The 16,743-nt window shown below is 50.3% G+C and overlaps 1 protein-coding gene across 6 annotated transcripts in view; it reads right to left on the reverse strand.

Moving 5' to 3' along the window:
• Positions 1–16,743, reverse strand: part of NRP2 (neuropilin 2) — a 90,076-nt gene that overhangs the window by 44,360 nt on the left and 28,973 nt on the right. For all 6 annotated transcript variants that reach the window (XM_074872988.1, XM_074872986.1, XM_074872987.1 and 3 more), the window contains exons 3-7: positions 16,230–16,411; positions 11,745–11,975; positions 11,020–11,175; positions 8,984–9,153; positions 7,772–7,927 (exon numbers count right to left, since the gene is read on the reverse strand). In XM_074872988.1, coding sequence (XP_074729089.1) covers positions 7,772–7,927; positions 8,984–9,153; positions 11,020–11,175; positions 11,745–11,975; positions 16,230–16,411 — 895 coding nt within the window. The remainder of the gene's footprint in view (positions 1–7,771; positions 7,928–8,983; positions 9,154–11,019; positions 11,176–11,744; positions 11,976–16,229; positions 16,412–16,743) is intronic.

A 16,743-nucleotide genomic window follows, 5' to 3' on the forward strand; every position in this document is an offset into this window, starting at 1 on the left:
GTGGAGCCATACTGGGGAAGAAAAGGGAGGAAAGAGGAAATGCCCAACGTGAGGGTAATTTTCAACCCTTTCCCTGCCTCTAGCATAAAGCACTAAAGATCACAGATCAAGGCTGTGGGCACTGCCTGCTTCCCCTCCAAGCACGCAGGCTCTCAGGACAGGACTAGAGTATCCTCCGATCTCAGCCAGGAACTGCATCCGCACTGAGATGTTGGCTGGGCTCTTCTGCAGGCTCCTACCCTGCATATGCCGTGTTAAGCACAGGAGCTCCCGCTAAGTTTATCTCAGAGTGAAGCAGGAGAGTGTAATCTCTGGCACTGATCTCCTTCTGTCAGAGGCAAGAGTCAAACAATTCAGCTGCAGATCCCTGTGATCCGGGACAGAAAAACAGGTGAGGCTGTATCCTGGTCTCTCACCTTGAATAGCCGTTAAGAATTTTATAAGCCTCCCACCACTCTAGGCCTGCAGGAGGCACATGTTACTGCTCTTCTGCCAGGACCCAGCACACCAGGGTGTGCAGAGGGTGTCTGCGGAGAGGGCAGTGGCTGTTTGCAGCACCACAACCAGCTCTGGGCTGCCCCTGCACATCACTGTCCAGCCCGGGACGGTGGCACTCCTGCCAGGGCAGGGAGCAGCCACCTCACAGGGGGCCTTGGTTGCAAATCTGGCTGGTAATTGGGATTTGGGGTTGATGTGAATTTGAGCAGAAATGCTAATCTGGAGAGTATATATCATGCTGCTACCGTTTAGCAACACAGCATGGTTTATGTGTTTTTAATATCCTATCTTATCCTGTCTGACCCCACTTCCCATCCTTTTCCTTGCTCAGCAGACACCAAATACCCTATTTTCCAGCAGGAGGGCTGTAAGAAGAGTGGTTACTGTGCAACACTCTCCAGGCATGCGTGTGTGTGTGTGTGTGTCTTGTAAACCTGTGGGAACACACACACACAGGCTGAAAGGATACATTTCCACACTACAACAAAGCCTCCAGCTTTATGTCAACACAGAAGCTGACATGCAACACCTTACCTCCGAACCTAACACTGAATGACAGGAAATGTTTATCTGAGCCGGTGCAACTATTTTAGTATAAGGAGCAGCATGTCAGGTCAGCCCAAAGGTCACTCTGTCCCAGGGGGTGGCTCCTGATGGTGGTCCCAGCAGATGCCCGGGGGCAGCAAGCCTGGGGGAGTCTTCTCCTGGCAACCTCTCTTTGCTTCCCACAATCAGCAGTTTGAAGACTCCACGAGCCAAAGGTTGCATATGGACCAGCATGTTTAACAGTCACTGACGAGGTTTGCTGCTCTTTTTGGTTTAACATATTTCCAGTTTTGTTCTTTTTTAGCTCACTTCACACATACAAGCATCAGGGGCCAGAATCCAAATTTACACCAGTGTAATTTGTTGCTGACTTCTGCAAAGTCAAGCTTGACAGAAAGCAGAAGCAGGACTGAGCCCAAAAACTTTATCACTACCACATGCATTGCTGAAAGAATCTCTTACACGACCTTAGTCCTAACCACCTGCTTCCAACGAGAGCAACCTCAATTCTGCTTTAGATTTGGGGCTCGGTAATTTCCTCAGACTAGATCACATTCCACAAGCTACGCAGCTCTGGGGCCTTGACACTCCAGTCTGCCAGTTTATGAGGGCAGAAATGGCACCTGTCTTCCAGCTCTAGTATCAGCAGCATTGGCAGGATCTGCCCCAGCAAACCTTGTTTCTGAAAAGCCCCAACTGATCGTAGCAAGTCATTGCTTCACACCTTTTCAGCATAACAGAAAGGGGCCATTTTCAGAGGGCAGATGCTTAATGCTGTTAGAGAAGTGGGGTCCTCCCTCATGCCTGGCCTTTCAGACTCCTTCCCAAGTGGAAATGCGTCATGAGCCCGCAGGTCCCAATGCTGCTGACCAGGGTCTGACCCTGAGTGTATGGTTTCTCTGCACTGAAAATGCTGACCCCAGGGCCCGAGCGCACTGTGGAGAGTCCCATTGACTTGAACAGGTTCTACATGCTGCCTCAAATTAGCACTCACGGCATGGGAAGAACTAGCAGGAAAATGTGTGAAATTGGGAGCGCCAAGAAAGCAAAGATTTCTTCCCCCTTACCAAAATAGAACATTGCTATTCCTCCCATCCTATCTGCTTCCCATCCCACTCAGCACATATTTTGAGCCAAGTCTTCGAATGGTGTAAATCAACATATCGCCATCGAAGTATAAGAAGTCACAGTAATTTACACCAGCAGAAAAAAAAAAATCTGGCTGTGATCTAGGGAGTTAGATAGATACACCCTCAGCAGAGAGCACACATGCGCATGCACACGCACTGAGGGTGATGGAGCCAGAAGACAAATGGGAAAACCATTAACAAATTAAAAGTACCTTCCAAGAAGCAGTCAGGGAACTCCTTTTCACTGCTACATCAAAAAGCTGCCCATCCCCTCCCCATATACTTTATGTTTACTTCCGGTTTAGTCCAGTCGGCAGGTCTACATGTAAAATTAAATTGATAATCAATGAGAGCTGACCTGCCTAATTAATTTGCTGCACAAAGCAAGTGGTGGGAGATGATGGCTAGGCTAGAGGAGAAGTGAGCAAGTTTGCCATGTGCACACACATGCAAGCTCCACACCAACACTTACAAGTTGTATTTCTGACGTGTTGGAACTGCCGCAGGGTGATGGGGGGGATTCCTGAAGCTACATTAGTTCCAGTGGGTATGGGAATTGTGCCAACAGCAGTTTGGAGTGAAGGGAGTGAAGGACAGGGAGACAAAATTGCCGTGAAGTCGAAGCAACAGCGAGTCAGGGAGGGGGCGGGAGGTAACCTCTCTCCCGCTTTATTTATTGTGCTGCTGGGCCACTATGCAATTTCTTGGGGAGCTAAAGAAAGCAGCTGGGGGAGGCAGAGGAGAAGGCCAAGGATGGCAGCAGCCCTGCTTTTGTCCATATGTATGTGTCTCTCTGGACCCACTAGATTTACTGCAGGATTATGTTACTCCCGTGGAGACAGAGCCCTGGAACAGAGTATGCTAACAGGATTAGGGCTTCAGGATTTAGACAGAGAAGCATGAAGGAGAAAAGTAGGGGAGATTATTTTCCCTGTCAGATAGGGAAGGCATAAAATGGGGCATGTTTGATGGTGGGAGGATTCTGGCTCGAGTGGAGGGTGGATAGTTCTGGATTTATTAAATCCAGGAACAAGGAGGTAAAAGAAAAATGATACTTGGCAACACTTGATGAAGCACAGCCGTCTGGGCAAGGCACAGCGTGCTGGGCTGGGCTTGCCAGTGCTGTGTCTTTGAGAGGCTCCACTCTGATCTAGGAGTCACCAGGGACACGAGGATGGCACTCTGTTAGCCTGCAAAGGAGATATCAGGCCCAGAAGTACAAAGCTGCAGCCTTACTAGGAAAGCCAGGGCTGTAATTCTCCCCTGGTACTGTACCAAGGGTGAATGTGCGGGGCTGCCTTTCCCAAAGCCTGATGTCTTTGTCCTGCCTGCAAAAGCAGCAGAAGCAGACTGGGACCTGGGGATGCTTCTGGGCAAACACTGCACCTTGATGTCTCTGTGCAGAAGCACTTGTGGCCTACTGGATGATCATGCAGGCTTTTCCTGAGTTTTCCAGATAAAGAAGCCACAGGACTGAAAGCTTTTCTCTCCCTCCTCAGGTGAATGAACACAGGAGACCTCATTAAGAACTGAGAGAGGAATGCTCCTAAGGGAAGGCACAAGAGTCTCCAAGGAGTCATCCTCAATATTCTCTGCCAGCACCAAACACCCCTGACGTCCCCAGCTCCATGCACAGCTGAGATACTCGGCTCTTTGCAGCAATTTAACCTGCCTTCTTGCATCTACCTGAAATACCTCTCAGGAAGGTTAGCTGATAACAAGCACAAAGCCATCAAAATGAGTAGGAAATGGAAAATGCACATCAGTTGGATCTTGCTGCCATTTCTCGTCTATTGACTTCTACAGATTCTCAAAGCAAATGTTTCAGTTGCATCCTCCCATTTTACACATAGAGCAATGGAGGCAGTGAGAGCACCCATCACAGTCCCAACCCACTCCAAATCCTGAAACCCAGCCCGTCCTCCAGGCCCTTGCCACACTAGATGATGTCCATGAGTGGATCTCTGCAGTTACTAAGATGGAGACAGCTCAGACCACATGGGAGCTGGAACACAAGACTGTGCAAAGAAGGAAGTGGATCAGAATGGATGAGCACTTTGTTTTCTGATAAAATCTTCATAGTTGACTCTGCCCGAAGAAAACGGCCAGAAACAAGAGGTCAAATCCTGCCAGGTGCTCTTTTCCTTCCTTGGGTTCAAGAATGAGTTGTTGTTTTCTAATGACATTTGCAAACTGCTAGATAAGATCTCTGCGTGCACACCAGGGTTGGTGCCTGGAAGATAACCTCTGGGGCCATTGACCCTGGATGACACAGAGGGGGATGCAACGGGGAGGGCAAGAGCCAGAGCAGACTTTCTGGGGCAGGGGTTGTTTAGCCCTGTACTATAAGGATGTGCTGGTGGGTAGTAAGGGGGGAGTGTGGGGCAACACATGGTGGTGGCTGCTCTCCTCCCCATCTCCTCTCTTGGGGGACACACGGGAAGACAGCTCTGCACCTTCAGCCAGGTCGCTGGGCTAGCCTCTCCCCCTGGTCCCATCTCCTGGGGCAGGACAGAACATCACTCCCTGGACAGGGGGATGTCTGGGCTGTGCTGGGCAGGGCTCTGTGAGGAGCGGGCTTCCAGGCAGGGGGAAAGACTGGCAGCGATGGGGTGGGAAGGGGAAAGTCTGAGTGTGAGGCTTCTCTCCTGCTGGCTGCAGACCTGCCACTGCCTTCCCACTGCCTCCCCATCCCAGAAATGCAGCAGTGCTCAGCACGGAAACAGCCCAGCCAGCCCTGTCTGCTGCGAGCACGTATTAATCTTGTTTTCCTTTGCTTCATCCTGCCTTTCCCATTTCCCTCGCCGTGAGTGCCAGCAGCTGGGGACTCAAAGGTGAACCATCACATTTCACGGGGAAACACCCTGGCCCCACTCTCCTCCGAAACACCAGAGGGAGGGGAAGCGGGAGGGCGAAAGAGAGGAGGTCAGAGCTCCCTCCCCATCCTCTGCAGAGAGCATCATCCCCTCCCCACCCCTCTTGCACTCACTGGTTTCCTCTTGCTTTAGTTCCCTGATGAAGACGTAGACGTTAGCTGACCTGCCTGTAACATGGCAGTGCTTTGCTTTTGGCCCACACAGCCGGCACAAATCCAGACCAGTGTCTGATACACCCCATATGCCTATGTGTGCATGTGCATATATATATGGATGTGTATATATATATTTAGATGTGTATATATATATGTATATATCTGCATGTATATAGAGGAATAGAGAGTCCCTGTCTGTCCACCCCCTCCCCTCCCTCCCCGCTCCTCATGGCACCAAATCAAGCTGCGGCAGACTTGACAAATCTATTTGGCATGGTTCGCTCCACTGTTGCAGCCTGAACCGTGCAGAGCGCTGCACTGACGAAGGGAGGAATCTGCACCTTGAATACAGACATCTGGGAGCTTGCCTAATGCAGGAACGGCAGGGATTAATGCGGGTGGGGGATGTGGGGCCAGAGTCCCCAGCACCAGGCCCATGAGCAAGGGGCTTTGCCCTGGCCCTGCTGTGGCTCAGTGGCTGGCAGCCAGTTGTTCGGTGAGGAGGGAAAGCAGACACCCAGATGCAAGGGGTAGGTGAGCCACCAAAAAGCAATTATTTATCCTCCAGCCTCGGGAGGCGTCTGCTAAATTGAGGCCAGAACATGGGAACAAAGTGAGACTGGAATAAAGGAGTAAAAAAGGAGAGGTTTGATTTTTCCTCTTTTACATGAAGAGAGAAAACAGAGCAGAAAAAAGCTGATAGAACTCAAGGGCCAAATCCTGAAATGGTGGCAATTCACATGGCTATGGGACTGCTTTGGGTTGACACTCAAAGCCAGGCTTCAGGGTCTTGCTGGAGCAATGTAAATGGGCCCAGCAGCACTGAAACCAGCTGTGCTGTCTGCTCCACCCTCTCTGAGGATCCAGTGTCCAATGTCTGAGACTGCAAGGATGGGACATCTTCTCTCCCTGGCGACTAAAACCACCCTCCAGGCCATATTCCCATCCCAGTTAAACTCTAAAAGGTAAACTTATTGCCAGTGGCTATTTGAAATGCTGAACTGTGTATTTAGCCCATCTCTCTGCCCGATGTGTTGCCAATCTCCCATCTGCCTCAGCTTGGAGAAACAGTCCCAGCGAGACTTCAAACTCATCCGTTTCCACGAGGTGCCCAGGGTGAGGAGAGATGGCCCTGGTTCACAGAAAGGTCTGCTGCAGCAAGTCCTGGGAAAGCACAGAGCCTCCACACCAGCACACGGCCACTGTGTTAGGGTTATACACGAGTACTGCCATGAGCTGCAGCCCCAGAGCCAGCCCACCTGAGGTCTGGGGGAACCCGGCAGCTGACTCTCCTATGGGGTGCTGGGCTGCCCTGTGCCTCCATTTCCTTACCTCTAAAATAGGACTAACACCACCCCACTGGCACGCAAGGAGCTTAAATACTCCAAATATTGGAGGTATGAGACCCTGCTAGGGGCCTCTGCACAGAGAGGACTCATTCTGGGAAGCAGAGTGAATTTGAACTGTGAGACACACTTGTGGGGAAGGGGAAATCACATGGCCCGGAAGGGAAGGAAATGTCTGAATGAATCCTGGACAAGGCTCGCTACTGCATTTCATGCCAGCAGTGCCTGTGCCAGCAAATGGAGGGGACAGCTAATTTAACAGAAGTGCTGAGCAAGCAGAAATTGCTGGGACATGAGTGTGGGGGGAGGTGTGTGGGACCCCAGTCACTGAGTTCACACAGACATTATGGCAGATCAACGGGGAGGACCTGAACCGCAGCAGCAGTGCTGGTGGGCACCACAGAAGAGCAGGAAAGGGCTTTCCCAAGGTGCCCTTAACCTGGGGACAACCACACGACCAAGGCAAGTGACAGAGCAGGACCAGCCCAGCACCATGGCTTCTTTAACCCCCCTCTCCCCATACGCCAAAGCTCTCATGTGAACCACCTCAAGCTTGCCTCACCTGGCCACGCAACAGCACCCGCAAGGCTTAGAAGGGCTAAACACCCATATGTACCCTCCCTCCTGCTCACTCCCATCTCTGTGTGCCTCCCAGAAACATGGCAAGAACATGCAGCAGCTCCCAGGGCTCAAGGCATCCTTGCCGACCGCATCTGCTAGTGCAGATCCCACAGCTCTGGCAGCCTGAATTGCTCCTCATTATTTATTGTTCATTTCGTTCTCTGGAATGGTGCGATCCCCTCTTAGGATTTGTGCCCTTTCATTTCCAGGCCTCAGTAACTCCTGAACTACAGTTTCATGCGGTTTTGTGATTGTTAACCCAGCATGCAGACGGGGCTACGGCCATAAAAGCTCAATGAATCTTGTAGGGCAAAAGACAGGCTGTGAAAGCATTTTCTCCTTCATTTGCAGTCAAAGAACATACTCTCACCACCACGAAAGATGCAACAGCAGCCAGGTTTTCCAAGGAACAGTGTTTCCTTATTGCTGTGCAGAGGAGAAAGGACTATTACTGCTCAGAGTAATCTTTTAGCCCTCATCAGAAAAAGGATCCCTCGCAGATTAAACCCTCCAGGCCTGTAAAATCTCTCTGTTCTCTTCCCTTCCGTTGGCTGCAAGACTCACCAAGCCACATGCAAAAGAGACAAAAAGGCTTTTACCTTGTGGTTTTTCCCGTGTCGGTACATCATCCAGTCCTCCCCATTGGTGCTGACCTCCAGCTTGTAGGTACGGACATAGTAGCCATTCTGGGTTTCTCTGGAGATGGCACCCTGTGTGGCAATGGCTGTGAGCACAGTCAGGAAGTGGAGGTCCACCTTTCCAGGGGAAAAAGGGACAGGAGAGAGAGAGGTGACCACCTGAGAGTCTAAGCTGGCTAGTTAGTTCCTCCCTCAGTCTCTGAAAAATGAAAAGGTGCAAATTCAGTCTGTCTCACTACATCTGGGGGCCCACATTTCAACAGGTACAACCCACCCAGGCTGACTTCAGCAGGATGCTTGCAGATAGGACCACAGGACAAGAGTAACTAAGGATCTTGATGTCTGTCCATATGGGACCATCACAAAGCCTTCTTTCTGCCTTAGACCAAGCAACACGATCTGCACAGAAGCTCACGTCCATTAAAACAGGACTGAGGTTGACTTCTTCCATGTAAAATAAAAGCATGATGTCCAATTAGCAAGTACTGCAGTTCTTGGTTTTCCCTTGGTTGTTTGGTTTTTTGGGTTTTTTTGGGTTTTTTTTTACAATGTGGGTTGAAAAAGGTCAGCAGAGCTGGCTTGGTAGCACTGCCATGAATGAAGAATGAGATGTCTGCTAGAGGCAATGACATGCACCACCTCCTGTTCCTATTGCTCTCTAGCAAGCAGGGTCTCATGGCAATGTGACACAGCCAGAAGTCCCGTGCAGAGTCTGTGGCTTATAACCAGCTTCCAGGGAAAGCCTTTGCTCTGTCATCTCCCTACCTGACATTAGCCTCATGCTCCCTGCATCACTGATGAGATAAATATTATTCTAGTTGTTTTTCCAAGCACCCCTGGAGACTTCAGTCCTCAGGCCAGTGGCAGAGTCAGTGGCCTTTGTAAGTGGCAGAGGGCTCCTCAGCCTCTGTCAATATGCTGGGAGGTTCATCAAGGTTTTGGGCAGGAAGGACGGGGTGGGAGAGGGACAATGAGTTGAGTCAGCCCTCGTGCAGGCATGCTAATGGGAGAGCCAGCCCATTGCATTTCATGGAGGCACTGCAGCTCCCCTACTGCTTGCTCCCCATGAGCCACAGAGGCAATAAAAAATTCAACAAGCCTTATGGTCAAGGATCAGTTTAACAGCATGACGCTCCATTTGGAAGAAGTGAGGGGGCTGGAAAGCTTGCGTACCTGGAGGTACTCTTTGTTGCTGTCCACATTGGGGGTCCAGCCGTTGTCATCACTGTTGAGCCGGCTCTGTTGAGGGGTCCATCGCCCATCTGAGTAGGTGGAGGAGGCACTGATCTGCATGTTGGAGATCCTGCCAGACTCCATCCCCAGCGGCACATTGCACTGGAAGTCTGAAGCAGACATACACACACAGAGATCAGCCTACAGTCTCTGTATTTCACTCCCAAGTGGAAGGCAGCCCTGAACTATCCTCCCCACAGCTAACCCCAAGCAAAGCTGCCTGCCTGGAAAGATGAACAGATCTGCACCATCTTGCAGGTTGTGTGTGCTCACAGATGGCACTGAGAAATTAAAGATGAGGCAGCTTTATGTTTGTGTGGCCCTCTGAAAACTAATACAGTCTAGATCTTTCTCCCTTTCTCTATCTTCTTTACCTTTGCAGTTTTGACATAATTCTGTCCCTTCCCTCCCTCTATCTCCACCAAGATGTCCCAAGTCCCCTTGCCACAAAGTTCCCCATCTTCTTGAAGGCAGGAGGTGAAATCTAAGCATTGACAAGGCAAGGAGTATGGGCAGGCACAACAGGAGGGTGCTTACTGCTGTGCCGCCCGCAGGAATGTCAAGGCCTGGAACAGGCAGGTGTAAAGGTTTTGTGTGCATGTGAGAGTATGGATACATGTGTGGATGTGTCTGTGTATATGTGCATGCACTATATGTGATATCAGGCCCATAGGAATTAACCAGCCAAGAATATGAAAAACTCTCTGGTATGCTTTCATTTGGGCTTCCTCACTTCTAAAGCTTTAAAAGTCATAATTAGCTCAATCTTACTGCACATCTCTCATATTTTACGGCAGCTGTCCTGTAAACACAATAGCAAATAAAACATTGATAGGAAATACCACATGGGCCCAAGCATGCTGCTGCTGTAAACCAATGGGTCTCCACCAAACTGCCTGTTTTTAATGTGGCCAAGTCAACCCTGGGTAGAAATGATGGGCCAAGCTAAGATCTCAGCAGTATTATTAAAGTTTCAGGCCTGGCCCTTTAAAAAGCTCTTGTGCTTGGTTTCTTAAGCTTTGTGTGTCATTAACATTTTATTTCTTAATCCTTTTAAAGAACAGAATAGAAAGAAGATTAAAGAACAGATCAACTGAGTGTGGAGATAGGTAATGGTGAAGAGCTCATGCTTGTCTGTAACTCTCACAGCCTCAGCAGAACATCCCTAACTCAGTCACAGAGCAAGATCCTATAACCCAGCTGCCCTAGCGCTGCACAACCCCTACTTTACCCTGCTCTCTGTCATGAGCTTTCAGTGTCAGGTCAGGGGCCCCCTCTCTTTCTCTGGGACTGAGGGGTGTCCTGAAGGCTTCTTCTGTTGTATCACAGGTTTACTGTGAACAGAGGTCAAGAACTGTAGCTCTGATGTAAAAATACCATGGGAAAATAATCTTGAATCTTTCCTCGCCTGCAAGTGTTATCACAAAGAATCAAAATGCTCTTCATTCTCAAAACACACAACTTACTTCCTCACCCCACATCAATTTACCTCCCTTAACAAGGGATCTAAAACAAATTTTGTTTGGAAATTCTTAGAGCTTTAGGCATTTTTTAATTAGACAGTCAAGAAATTCCAATTTGTAGTTTGGGGCTATGAATTTTTGGAAAACCAGAGAGAGAGAGGGGGAGAGTATTTTCCCCTGTGCCTTAATGAATCTGCTGCACCCGCTGGGCTGAAGTCTGCTAAATCCTTTGGGCTGAGCACATACATGAAGGATTCTATCCCAAAAGGTATTGAGAAGACTTCACAAGCAAGTGAAAAGTCAAAGAAAGGTCAGAAAGTGTGATTCTTACTGAAATCTCACTTCTATCAGAAACAGAGAACACACCTAGTGTAACTGCTGTCTGCATTGCTGGTAGAGGACCAGCCCCTGGACACACTCCTGCCTGCCTCACTCTTGCATGTGCCAAGTGAAAGACTTGGGCAAAACAGGTGACACGACTGCCTAAATCATATGCAGACATTACCAACTTACTTTCTGGGACTTCTTGCTGGATCAAGTAGTACTGAGCAGAGAAACCGTCTTTAGCCACTGCCAGGTCCGTGTGGAAGGTGAGTGAGAGGACGCCGGTGGTTGAGCGGATGTCTGACGGCATCTTAGTGCCACAGTACCTGCCTATCAAGGGGCCAACTGCAAAAGAAAGAGCAGCAAAGATAACGCTTGGTTTTCCACTGGCCTTCTGGGTCACCAGCAGATTGGCATCACTCAGCAGGGAGAGCAAGACTGATTGGCATAAAAGAAAGGCTTTGGGGATGGGCTATTTTTCACATCCGCTGGCCTGGTGCCATGCAGTACGCCATGCAGAAATATCCACTGCAGCAGGCATTGCTCTGCAATTGCCAGGAAATGCTCCAAACTGCTCTGTTTCTCAGTGTTGGTATAGGGTAGGGAGGTCCTCCCAGCACTGCATGAACCTGCTGCCCTTTCCTGAGGGAGGACTGGTGGTATCTTGAAGTGTCCCATGGGGCTTTTCAGATCAGTGGTTACAAGAGAGCAGTAGTTTGGGGCTTAATGCATGCAGCCTTCTGCAAGCGTACTGTCCCCATAGCTGGCCACCGAGCACCCCGATGGCAGGCTGCATGCTGCAGCCATGTCTGAGGTTAGACATCTTTGGCATTCAGACACAGACTGCACAGTTTTGAAGCTTTGTGAGACACCAAGAGAGACTGAGGACAGCAGTGCAGCACTCCATGGCTTACCCTGAGGGATGCCATCCCAGATATCCAGCCAGTCGTACTTGCAGTCTCCTTCCCCTGCCTGCAGTGGGTCATGCTCGAGATCGAAGAGCAGAAAGTGGAGGAGGATTTCTGTCTTTGGCTTGGCTATGATGGTGAAGACACAGTCCAGGTTGTGTGGATACTTGTCAGGGAAACCTGGAGACTCAATAGTGCCGTTGGAGGCAGTGAAGTTTCTGGAGCAGTCCTCAGAGCCTGTAGTGGCAGGAAAAAACCCAGAGCCTTAGCAACAGTGCAGCTTAATGCCAACATCTTGACACTGCGGAAGCCCCATTTTGAGCTTAGAGGGGTTGTGTATGCACTTCCGGAAAGGTCCTGTAGCCCATGACCTGTGTGAATTCCTGCAAGGACCCACAGGGTGATTTTCACAGCTTTCCACAGGTGGCGAGACAAGATCCATGTGTTCACTGGAGTGGACAGCATGGTTCTAAATTCCTCAGACAGCTCTGCAAACGTATCCTGTACACCACCGGTGATCCTCCTGCCAATTACTCCAAAAACAGGACTAGGAGAGTTATCCTATCCAAAGCCACCCAAAGTCACGGCTGTGATTTGGCAGGCCAGCACCCTGCCATGTCCCCCACACTGGTGGTGGTGGCTCAGGTGGGGAAGGGAGACCATACCGAGCTGGGCTAGGCTTCAGCCCTATCCACTGTAAGCTGGCCCCCAAACAACAACTTGCCAGGAGGCCCATGTCCGTTGCCCCAAAGCCTGCGGAGGGGTCAGCCAGCATACAGGGGGCTGCCGTAGGCAGTCCTCACTGCCGCGGCTGCCACACGTCGCAGCAGCTCCACGTCTGATGGAGAAGCCCCTGTTTGGGGAGGGGGCTGCCTGGGAAAGGGCAGAGAGGAGTAATGGGGATGTCATCTCTTTGGAAAAGCTGTCCCCAGGGGCTGGTCTCCTGCAACCTTCACCCCTCCAGCACAGACATCTGTGCCTCAGTTTCCTCTCAAGAAAATCAGGAAGCACAAATATTTACACAGTGAAAGGGCCCCGGGGAGGGTACCAATGTCTCCACTGTTAGCTGGAAACCCTCGGGAAGTGCGCAGTTAGCCTGTGGCCTCCTGAGACCCACGCAAGGGCCAGCTCCAGCATATGTCCCCACAACATGGCTACAGCAAGAGCCAGCGTAACAGGGGCCATGGCAGGGGGATCTCTGCTGAGAGGAGAAACAGAGGCCTCTTTCTCACAGACTGAACCATCCGCACCAGAAATGCAAGTTATTTCTATGCTTAAGGAAGACCTTTGCGTGGTGAGGAGGGCAGACAATGTTGCCTCTTATTTATTGCTGACCTCAGCACTGGCCTCGGCAGCAGCCGGGCCAGCTCGGTGCCCCCTCTCATACAGCCAAGGTGCCTCGGGGTGGCTGGGGAAAGGGGAATTCATACCACGGTGACTTTGAAACTGCTGCACTGTGGAGACAGGACAATAGGCAACAGAAATCTGCAGCCTGGAGCTATCAGAGGCAAAAGGGGATGTTGGAGAGGCTGCCATCACTGCAACCCGGCATTAGCATTTGCAAAGGTTTCTGCTTCAGTTTTACTGGGACACCCTCCTTCTCCTCTACAAATCCTTCTGCTCCGGTTCTTCCAGGCAGCACACAAGCCTTCCTGGGACTAATAGGAGACTTGTTATTCAATTCAGCATTAACCTACAGGAGTCAGGCCAGCAGCCCGCAGTAATAGCAGGATCCGGCACTGCATTATGCAGTGCCTAGCTGGAGAGCTACTCAGGAGAGGCTCTTAATTGACTACCTAATGAAGCAGCCAGCTTTTCTGGTGTGAACCTGTGGGGTAAAACACAGAGGCAAAAAATAAGGCCAAACACAAATCACAGCATAATGCCACGAACAGGGATAAGGGTGTACTTCGTTCCAAACATTGTGAAATAGATAAATAGGAAAAATAACATAAGCTCTGAGCTAGGGAGAAAATCAAAGACTAAACCCAGAGTCAGGGACTGTCCTCTAGAGACAGGAGAGACATAACTATGTCACTGCATTAGACATGTCACTGCATTAGACAAGTTTCCTCATGTGAGGCTCTTATTGCATTTGGCATCTTTGCCTACAGTTTGGCTGATAGCAGCAAACACAATGATCAGCTTTTTATAAGGAAGCTGCAGATAATCAACGGGAGTCATGCTGGCTTCGGCAGCATGGACCAGCCTGAGAGGAGACTTTGATGCCCAGCAATGGAGAGCTCAGGCCAGCCCTGCCAAACTGACTCACAAAGTGAGCAGCAGGGTGGCTGGACCAGCTAGGGCAGGCGGCTCTTTTGTCAGCCCACGGACCGCTGACTGATACCCATCAGGGGATTCAAAGACTAGTATGCAGTTGTTTGTATGCATATTGCTCTTCTCTCACACTGTGATAAGGGAAATTTAGCACAAGGTATGGAAATAAATGCTCAGTTTAAAAGAGTTAGTTTTTTAGGTCACCTTTAAAAAAGAAAAAAGCTGTAGCCACGTTGCCTTTACTGATGTGGACAATTGCAATCCAATGACCTTTAAAGCTGGTGACACCCTTGCTGGCTACTCTGACAGCTCAGACAGAAACCCGGCACTGCCCACTGCTCTCCCTGGGAACCCTGGAGTGGGGACAGGGGCCAGGCAGACGAGGTGGGCTGGCGGTGCTCCTGGATCACAGGCTCATCCCTGCTCCTGTGCCAAAATCTGCCTTGCCAGGCTGGATTTTGTGGGCTGTGGCTGGAAGAAAGCATGTCTATTTCTGGAGAGGGTATTTCTCTGCAGGGAGTGGTGGTGGTGAAAGGAGCTCCAACACTTCAGACCTGAGGGCAGCTCTGTAGGGACCTACATCAAGAGACACAAACTCAGCTCCAGCCTCCATTCAACATCTGCTCTCTCCCAGACCAGCCCTTACTTCCTCTCCCTCCCTACGAGCAGTAACAAAAATCTCCTTTTCCCATTGAATTTGGCACCTTGCTGGCTCCCACCCAGGCAGAGAGGGTTCTGGCCTGCCATTCCTTCCCACAGCCACACTAAGCCTGGCCTGGCCACCTCAGCCAGCTGGACCACTCCACATTGCCCCATGCCCTGACTCACGGCATGGACCCCATGTGAGGACAGGCACAACCCAGCACAGTCTGCTGGGCTCAGTGTACAGGGAGTGAAAGGCAAGGAAGGTTGGGGTAGGTCGGCAGTCTTCCCACCTGAACACAGGGATTCTTTGCCATTCTCCAAGCTGGCAACTGGCCTCAGCAAACTGCAACAGCGAGATGAACCACTAAACTCTTTCAGGACTAATCTGCATCCTAACCATTAAGAAACAGCAGTGGTGAGCTGGCTGCACCACAACAGATCAATGGCCAGTTATATAGCCCAGGCAACCACCAGCCACAGCACTTTCCTCATCTACCTGAACGTCCAGACACCTCCCGCCCTCACCATTTCACAGTGAATTTGGGGAGTCCCATTCCCATCTTCTTGCAGCAGAGTCTCCGCATTCACATCTACCTGTGACTGGGTTGCAGGCTGTCTGCGCACCTCTGCCTGCTGCACAGCTGGGCCAGGGCCCCCAGCACTGGTGCCTGTGCTCCCTGCTTTCCCTTTGAAGAGGCTGGGTGAGCGACACTGTTGTGCTCCTTTCTGGTTCTTCACCAGGCGTGGGCAATTTTTTCATGCTGGATGCGATGACGTGAAAGCCGCATGTGTGTTTTCTTCCAACGCACCACCGAAGGAATGTGGGCACAGGGCAGGCGCCCACGTCCCCATGCAAAACACACTCTTGTTCCCTCAGCGTGCAGGCACACCTCTCTCACCCGCACACACTGAGCAGGTTTTATTTTCTCAAGCCTCCTTCTTCCCAGACACACAATTCTGGCAAATATTTAGACAGATACACTATTAAAATGCCTCTGAGCAGCTTCTCCTTTCCTCAACAATGGTTCAGTATTAAACAGAATTATGAACAGTTCCTCTTATACCTCCCTGGAAAGGTGTTGCCTCAACCCTTGACAGCACTGCTGACAGCAGTCCCTTGAAAACCAGAGCTCCCCAGTTACAAAACCCCGCTTCCAGGGAGAGAAAACACAGTGTCATTGATCAGCCCTGAATCGAAACTCCACAGGAGGGGGAGCTCCATGCGCTCCTAACAGAGGGACAATCCCCTCTTAGCCCTAACAAGCTTCACACATGCCAGGGAGAAGAGATACATGTTTCTAGTCCTCAAATACAAGAGCACATTTATGGAGGAACCCTGCTTTTGATGCCACACTGTGATCCAAAAAAGCACTATCATGTGCCACTAACATCTTCTTGGAAATGCGATGAAACAGACTTGCTTAAATTAAAACAGAACAAAAACAAAGGAGCCCTTTATCTCTGGAGAACATGCTAAAAATCATATTGAAAAGGTGGCCAAAGACATCTCCCTGTGAATATCATTATGGCAAACAGCCTGGGAGATAGGCACTGACTCAAGACACTCACCTGTCTTGTAGATCTCATAGCGCAGGGAGAAGCCGGCACCTTGCCGTGCATAGTCCGAGGTGAACCTGATATAGAGAGAGGGGCCAGAAGAGATGATGGTAGGAGGTGCTATGTTCCCACAGTGCTTGCCCAGCAGGTCTGCCACTTCACTGTCCCCATCTCGGATCTCGATGTAGTCATACCTGTGGAGGCAGGTGAAATGGCAGTAAAACCATCTGTCAGGGAGACGCTTCAGGATGCCAGGAACAAACACTAAACATTTCTTTATATCTGTATATTTCACAGAACATCTTCCAGACAGGTACCTGGGACTCTGTCACTCACACCACACCACAATACACATCCCCCAATACATTTTTTCCCTTTTGTCTGTCTGGCTACATTTAAGTCCTTTCCTCTATTGCTCCTCACATCATTAATTTATTGCACCCACATCCACTTCAACTTCACAGCCAACATGCAATATTTAGGACACAATTTTCCCCCATTTCCACAAGACTTCTTTGGCATGGGA

This window comes from Strix uralensis, chromosome 6, assembly GCF_047716275.1.
Source record: "Strix uralensis isolate ZFMK-TIS-50842 chromosome 6, bStrUra1, whole genome shotgun sequence".
NCBI classification, from domain to species: Eukaryota; Metazoa; Chordata; class Aves; order Strigiformes; family Strigidae; genus Strix; species Strix uralensis.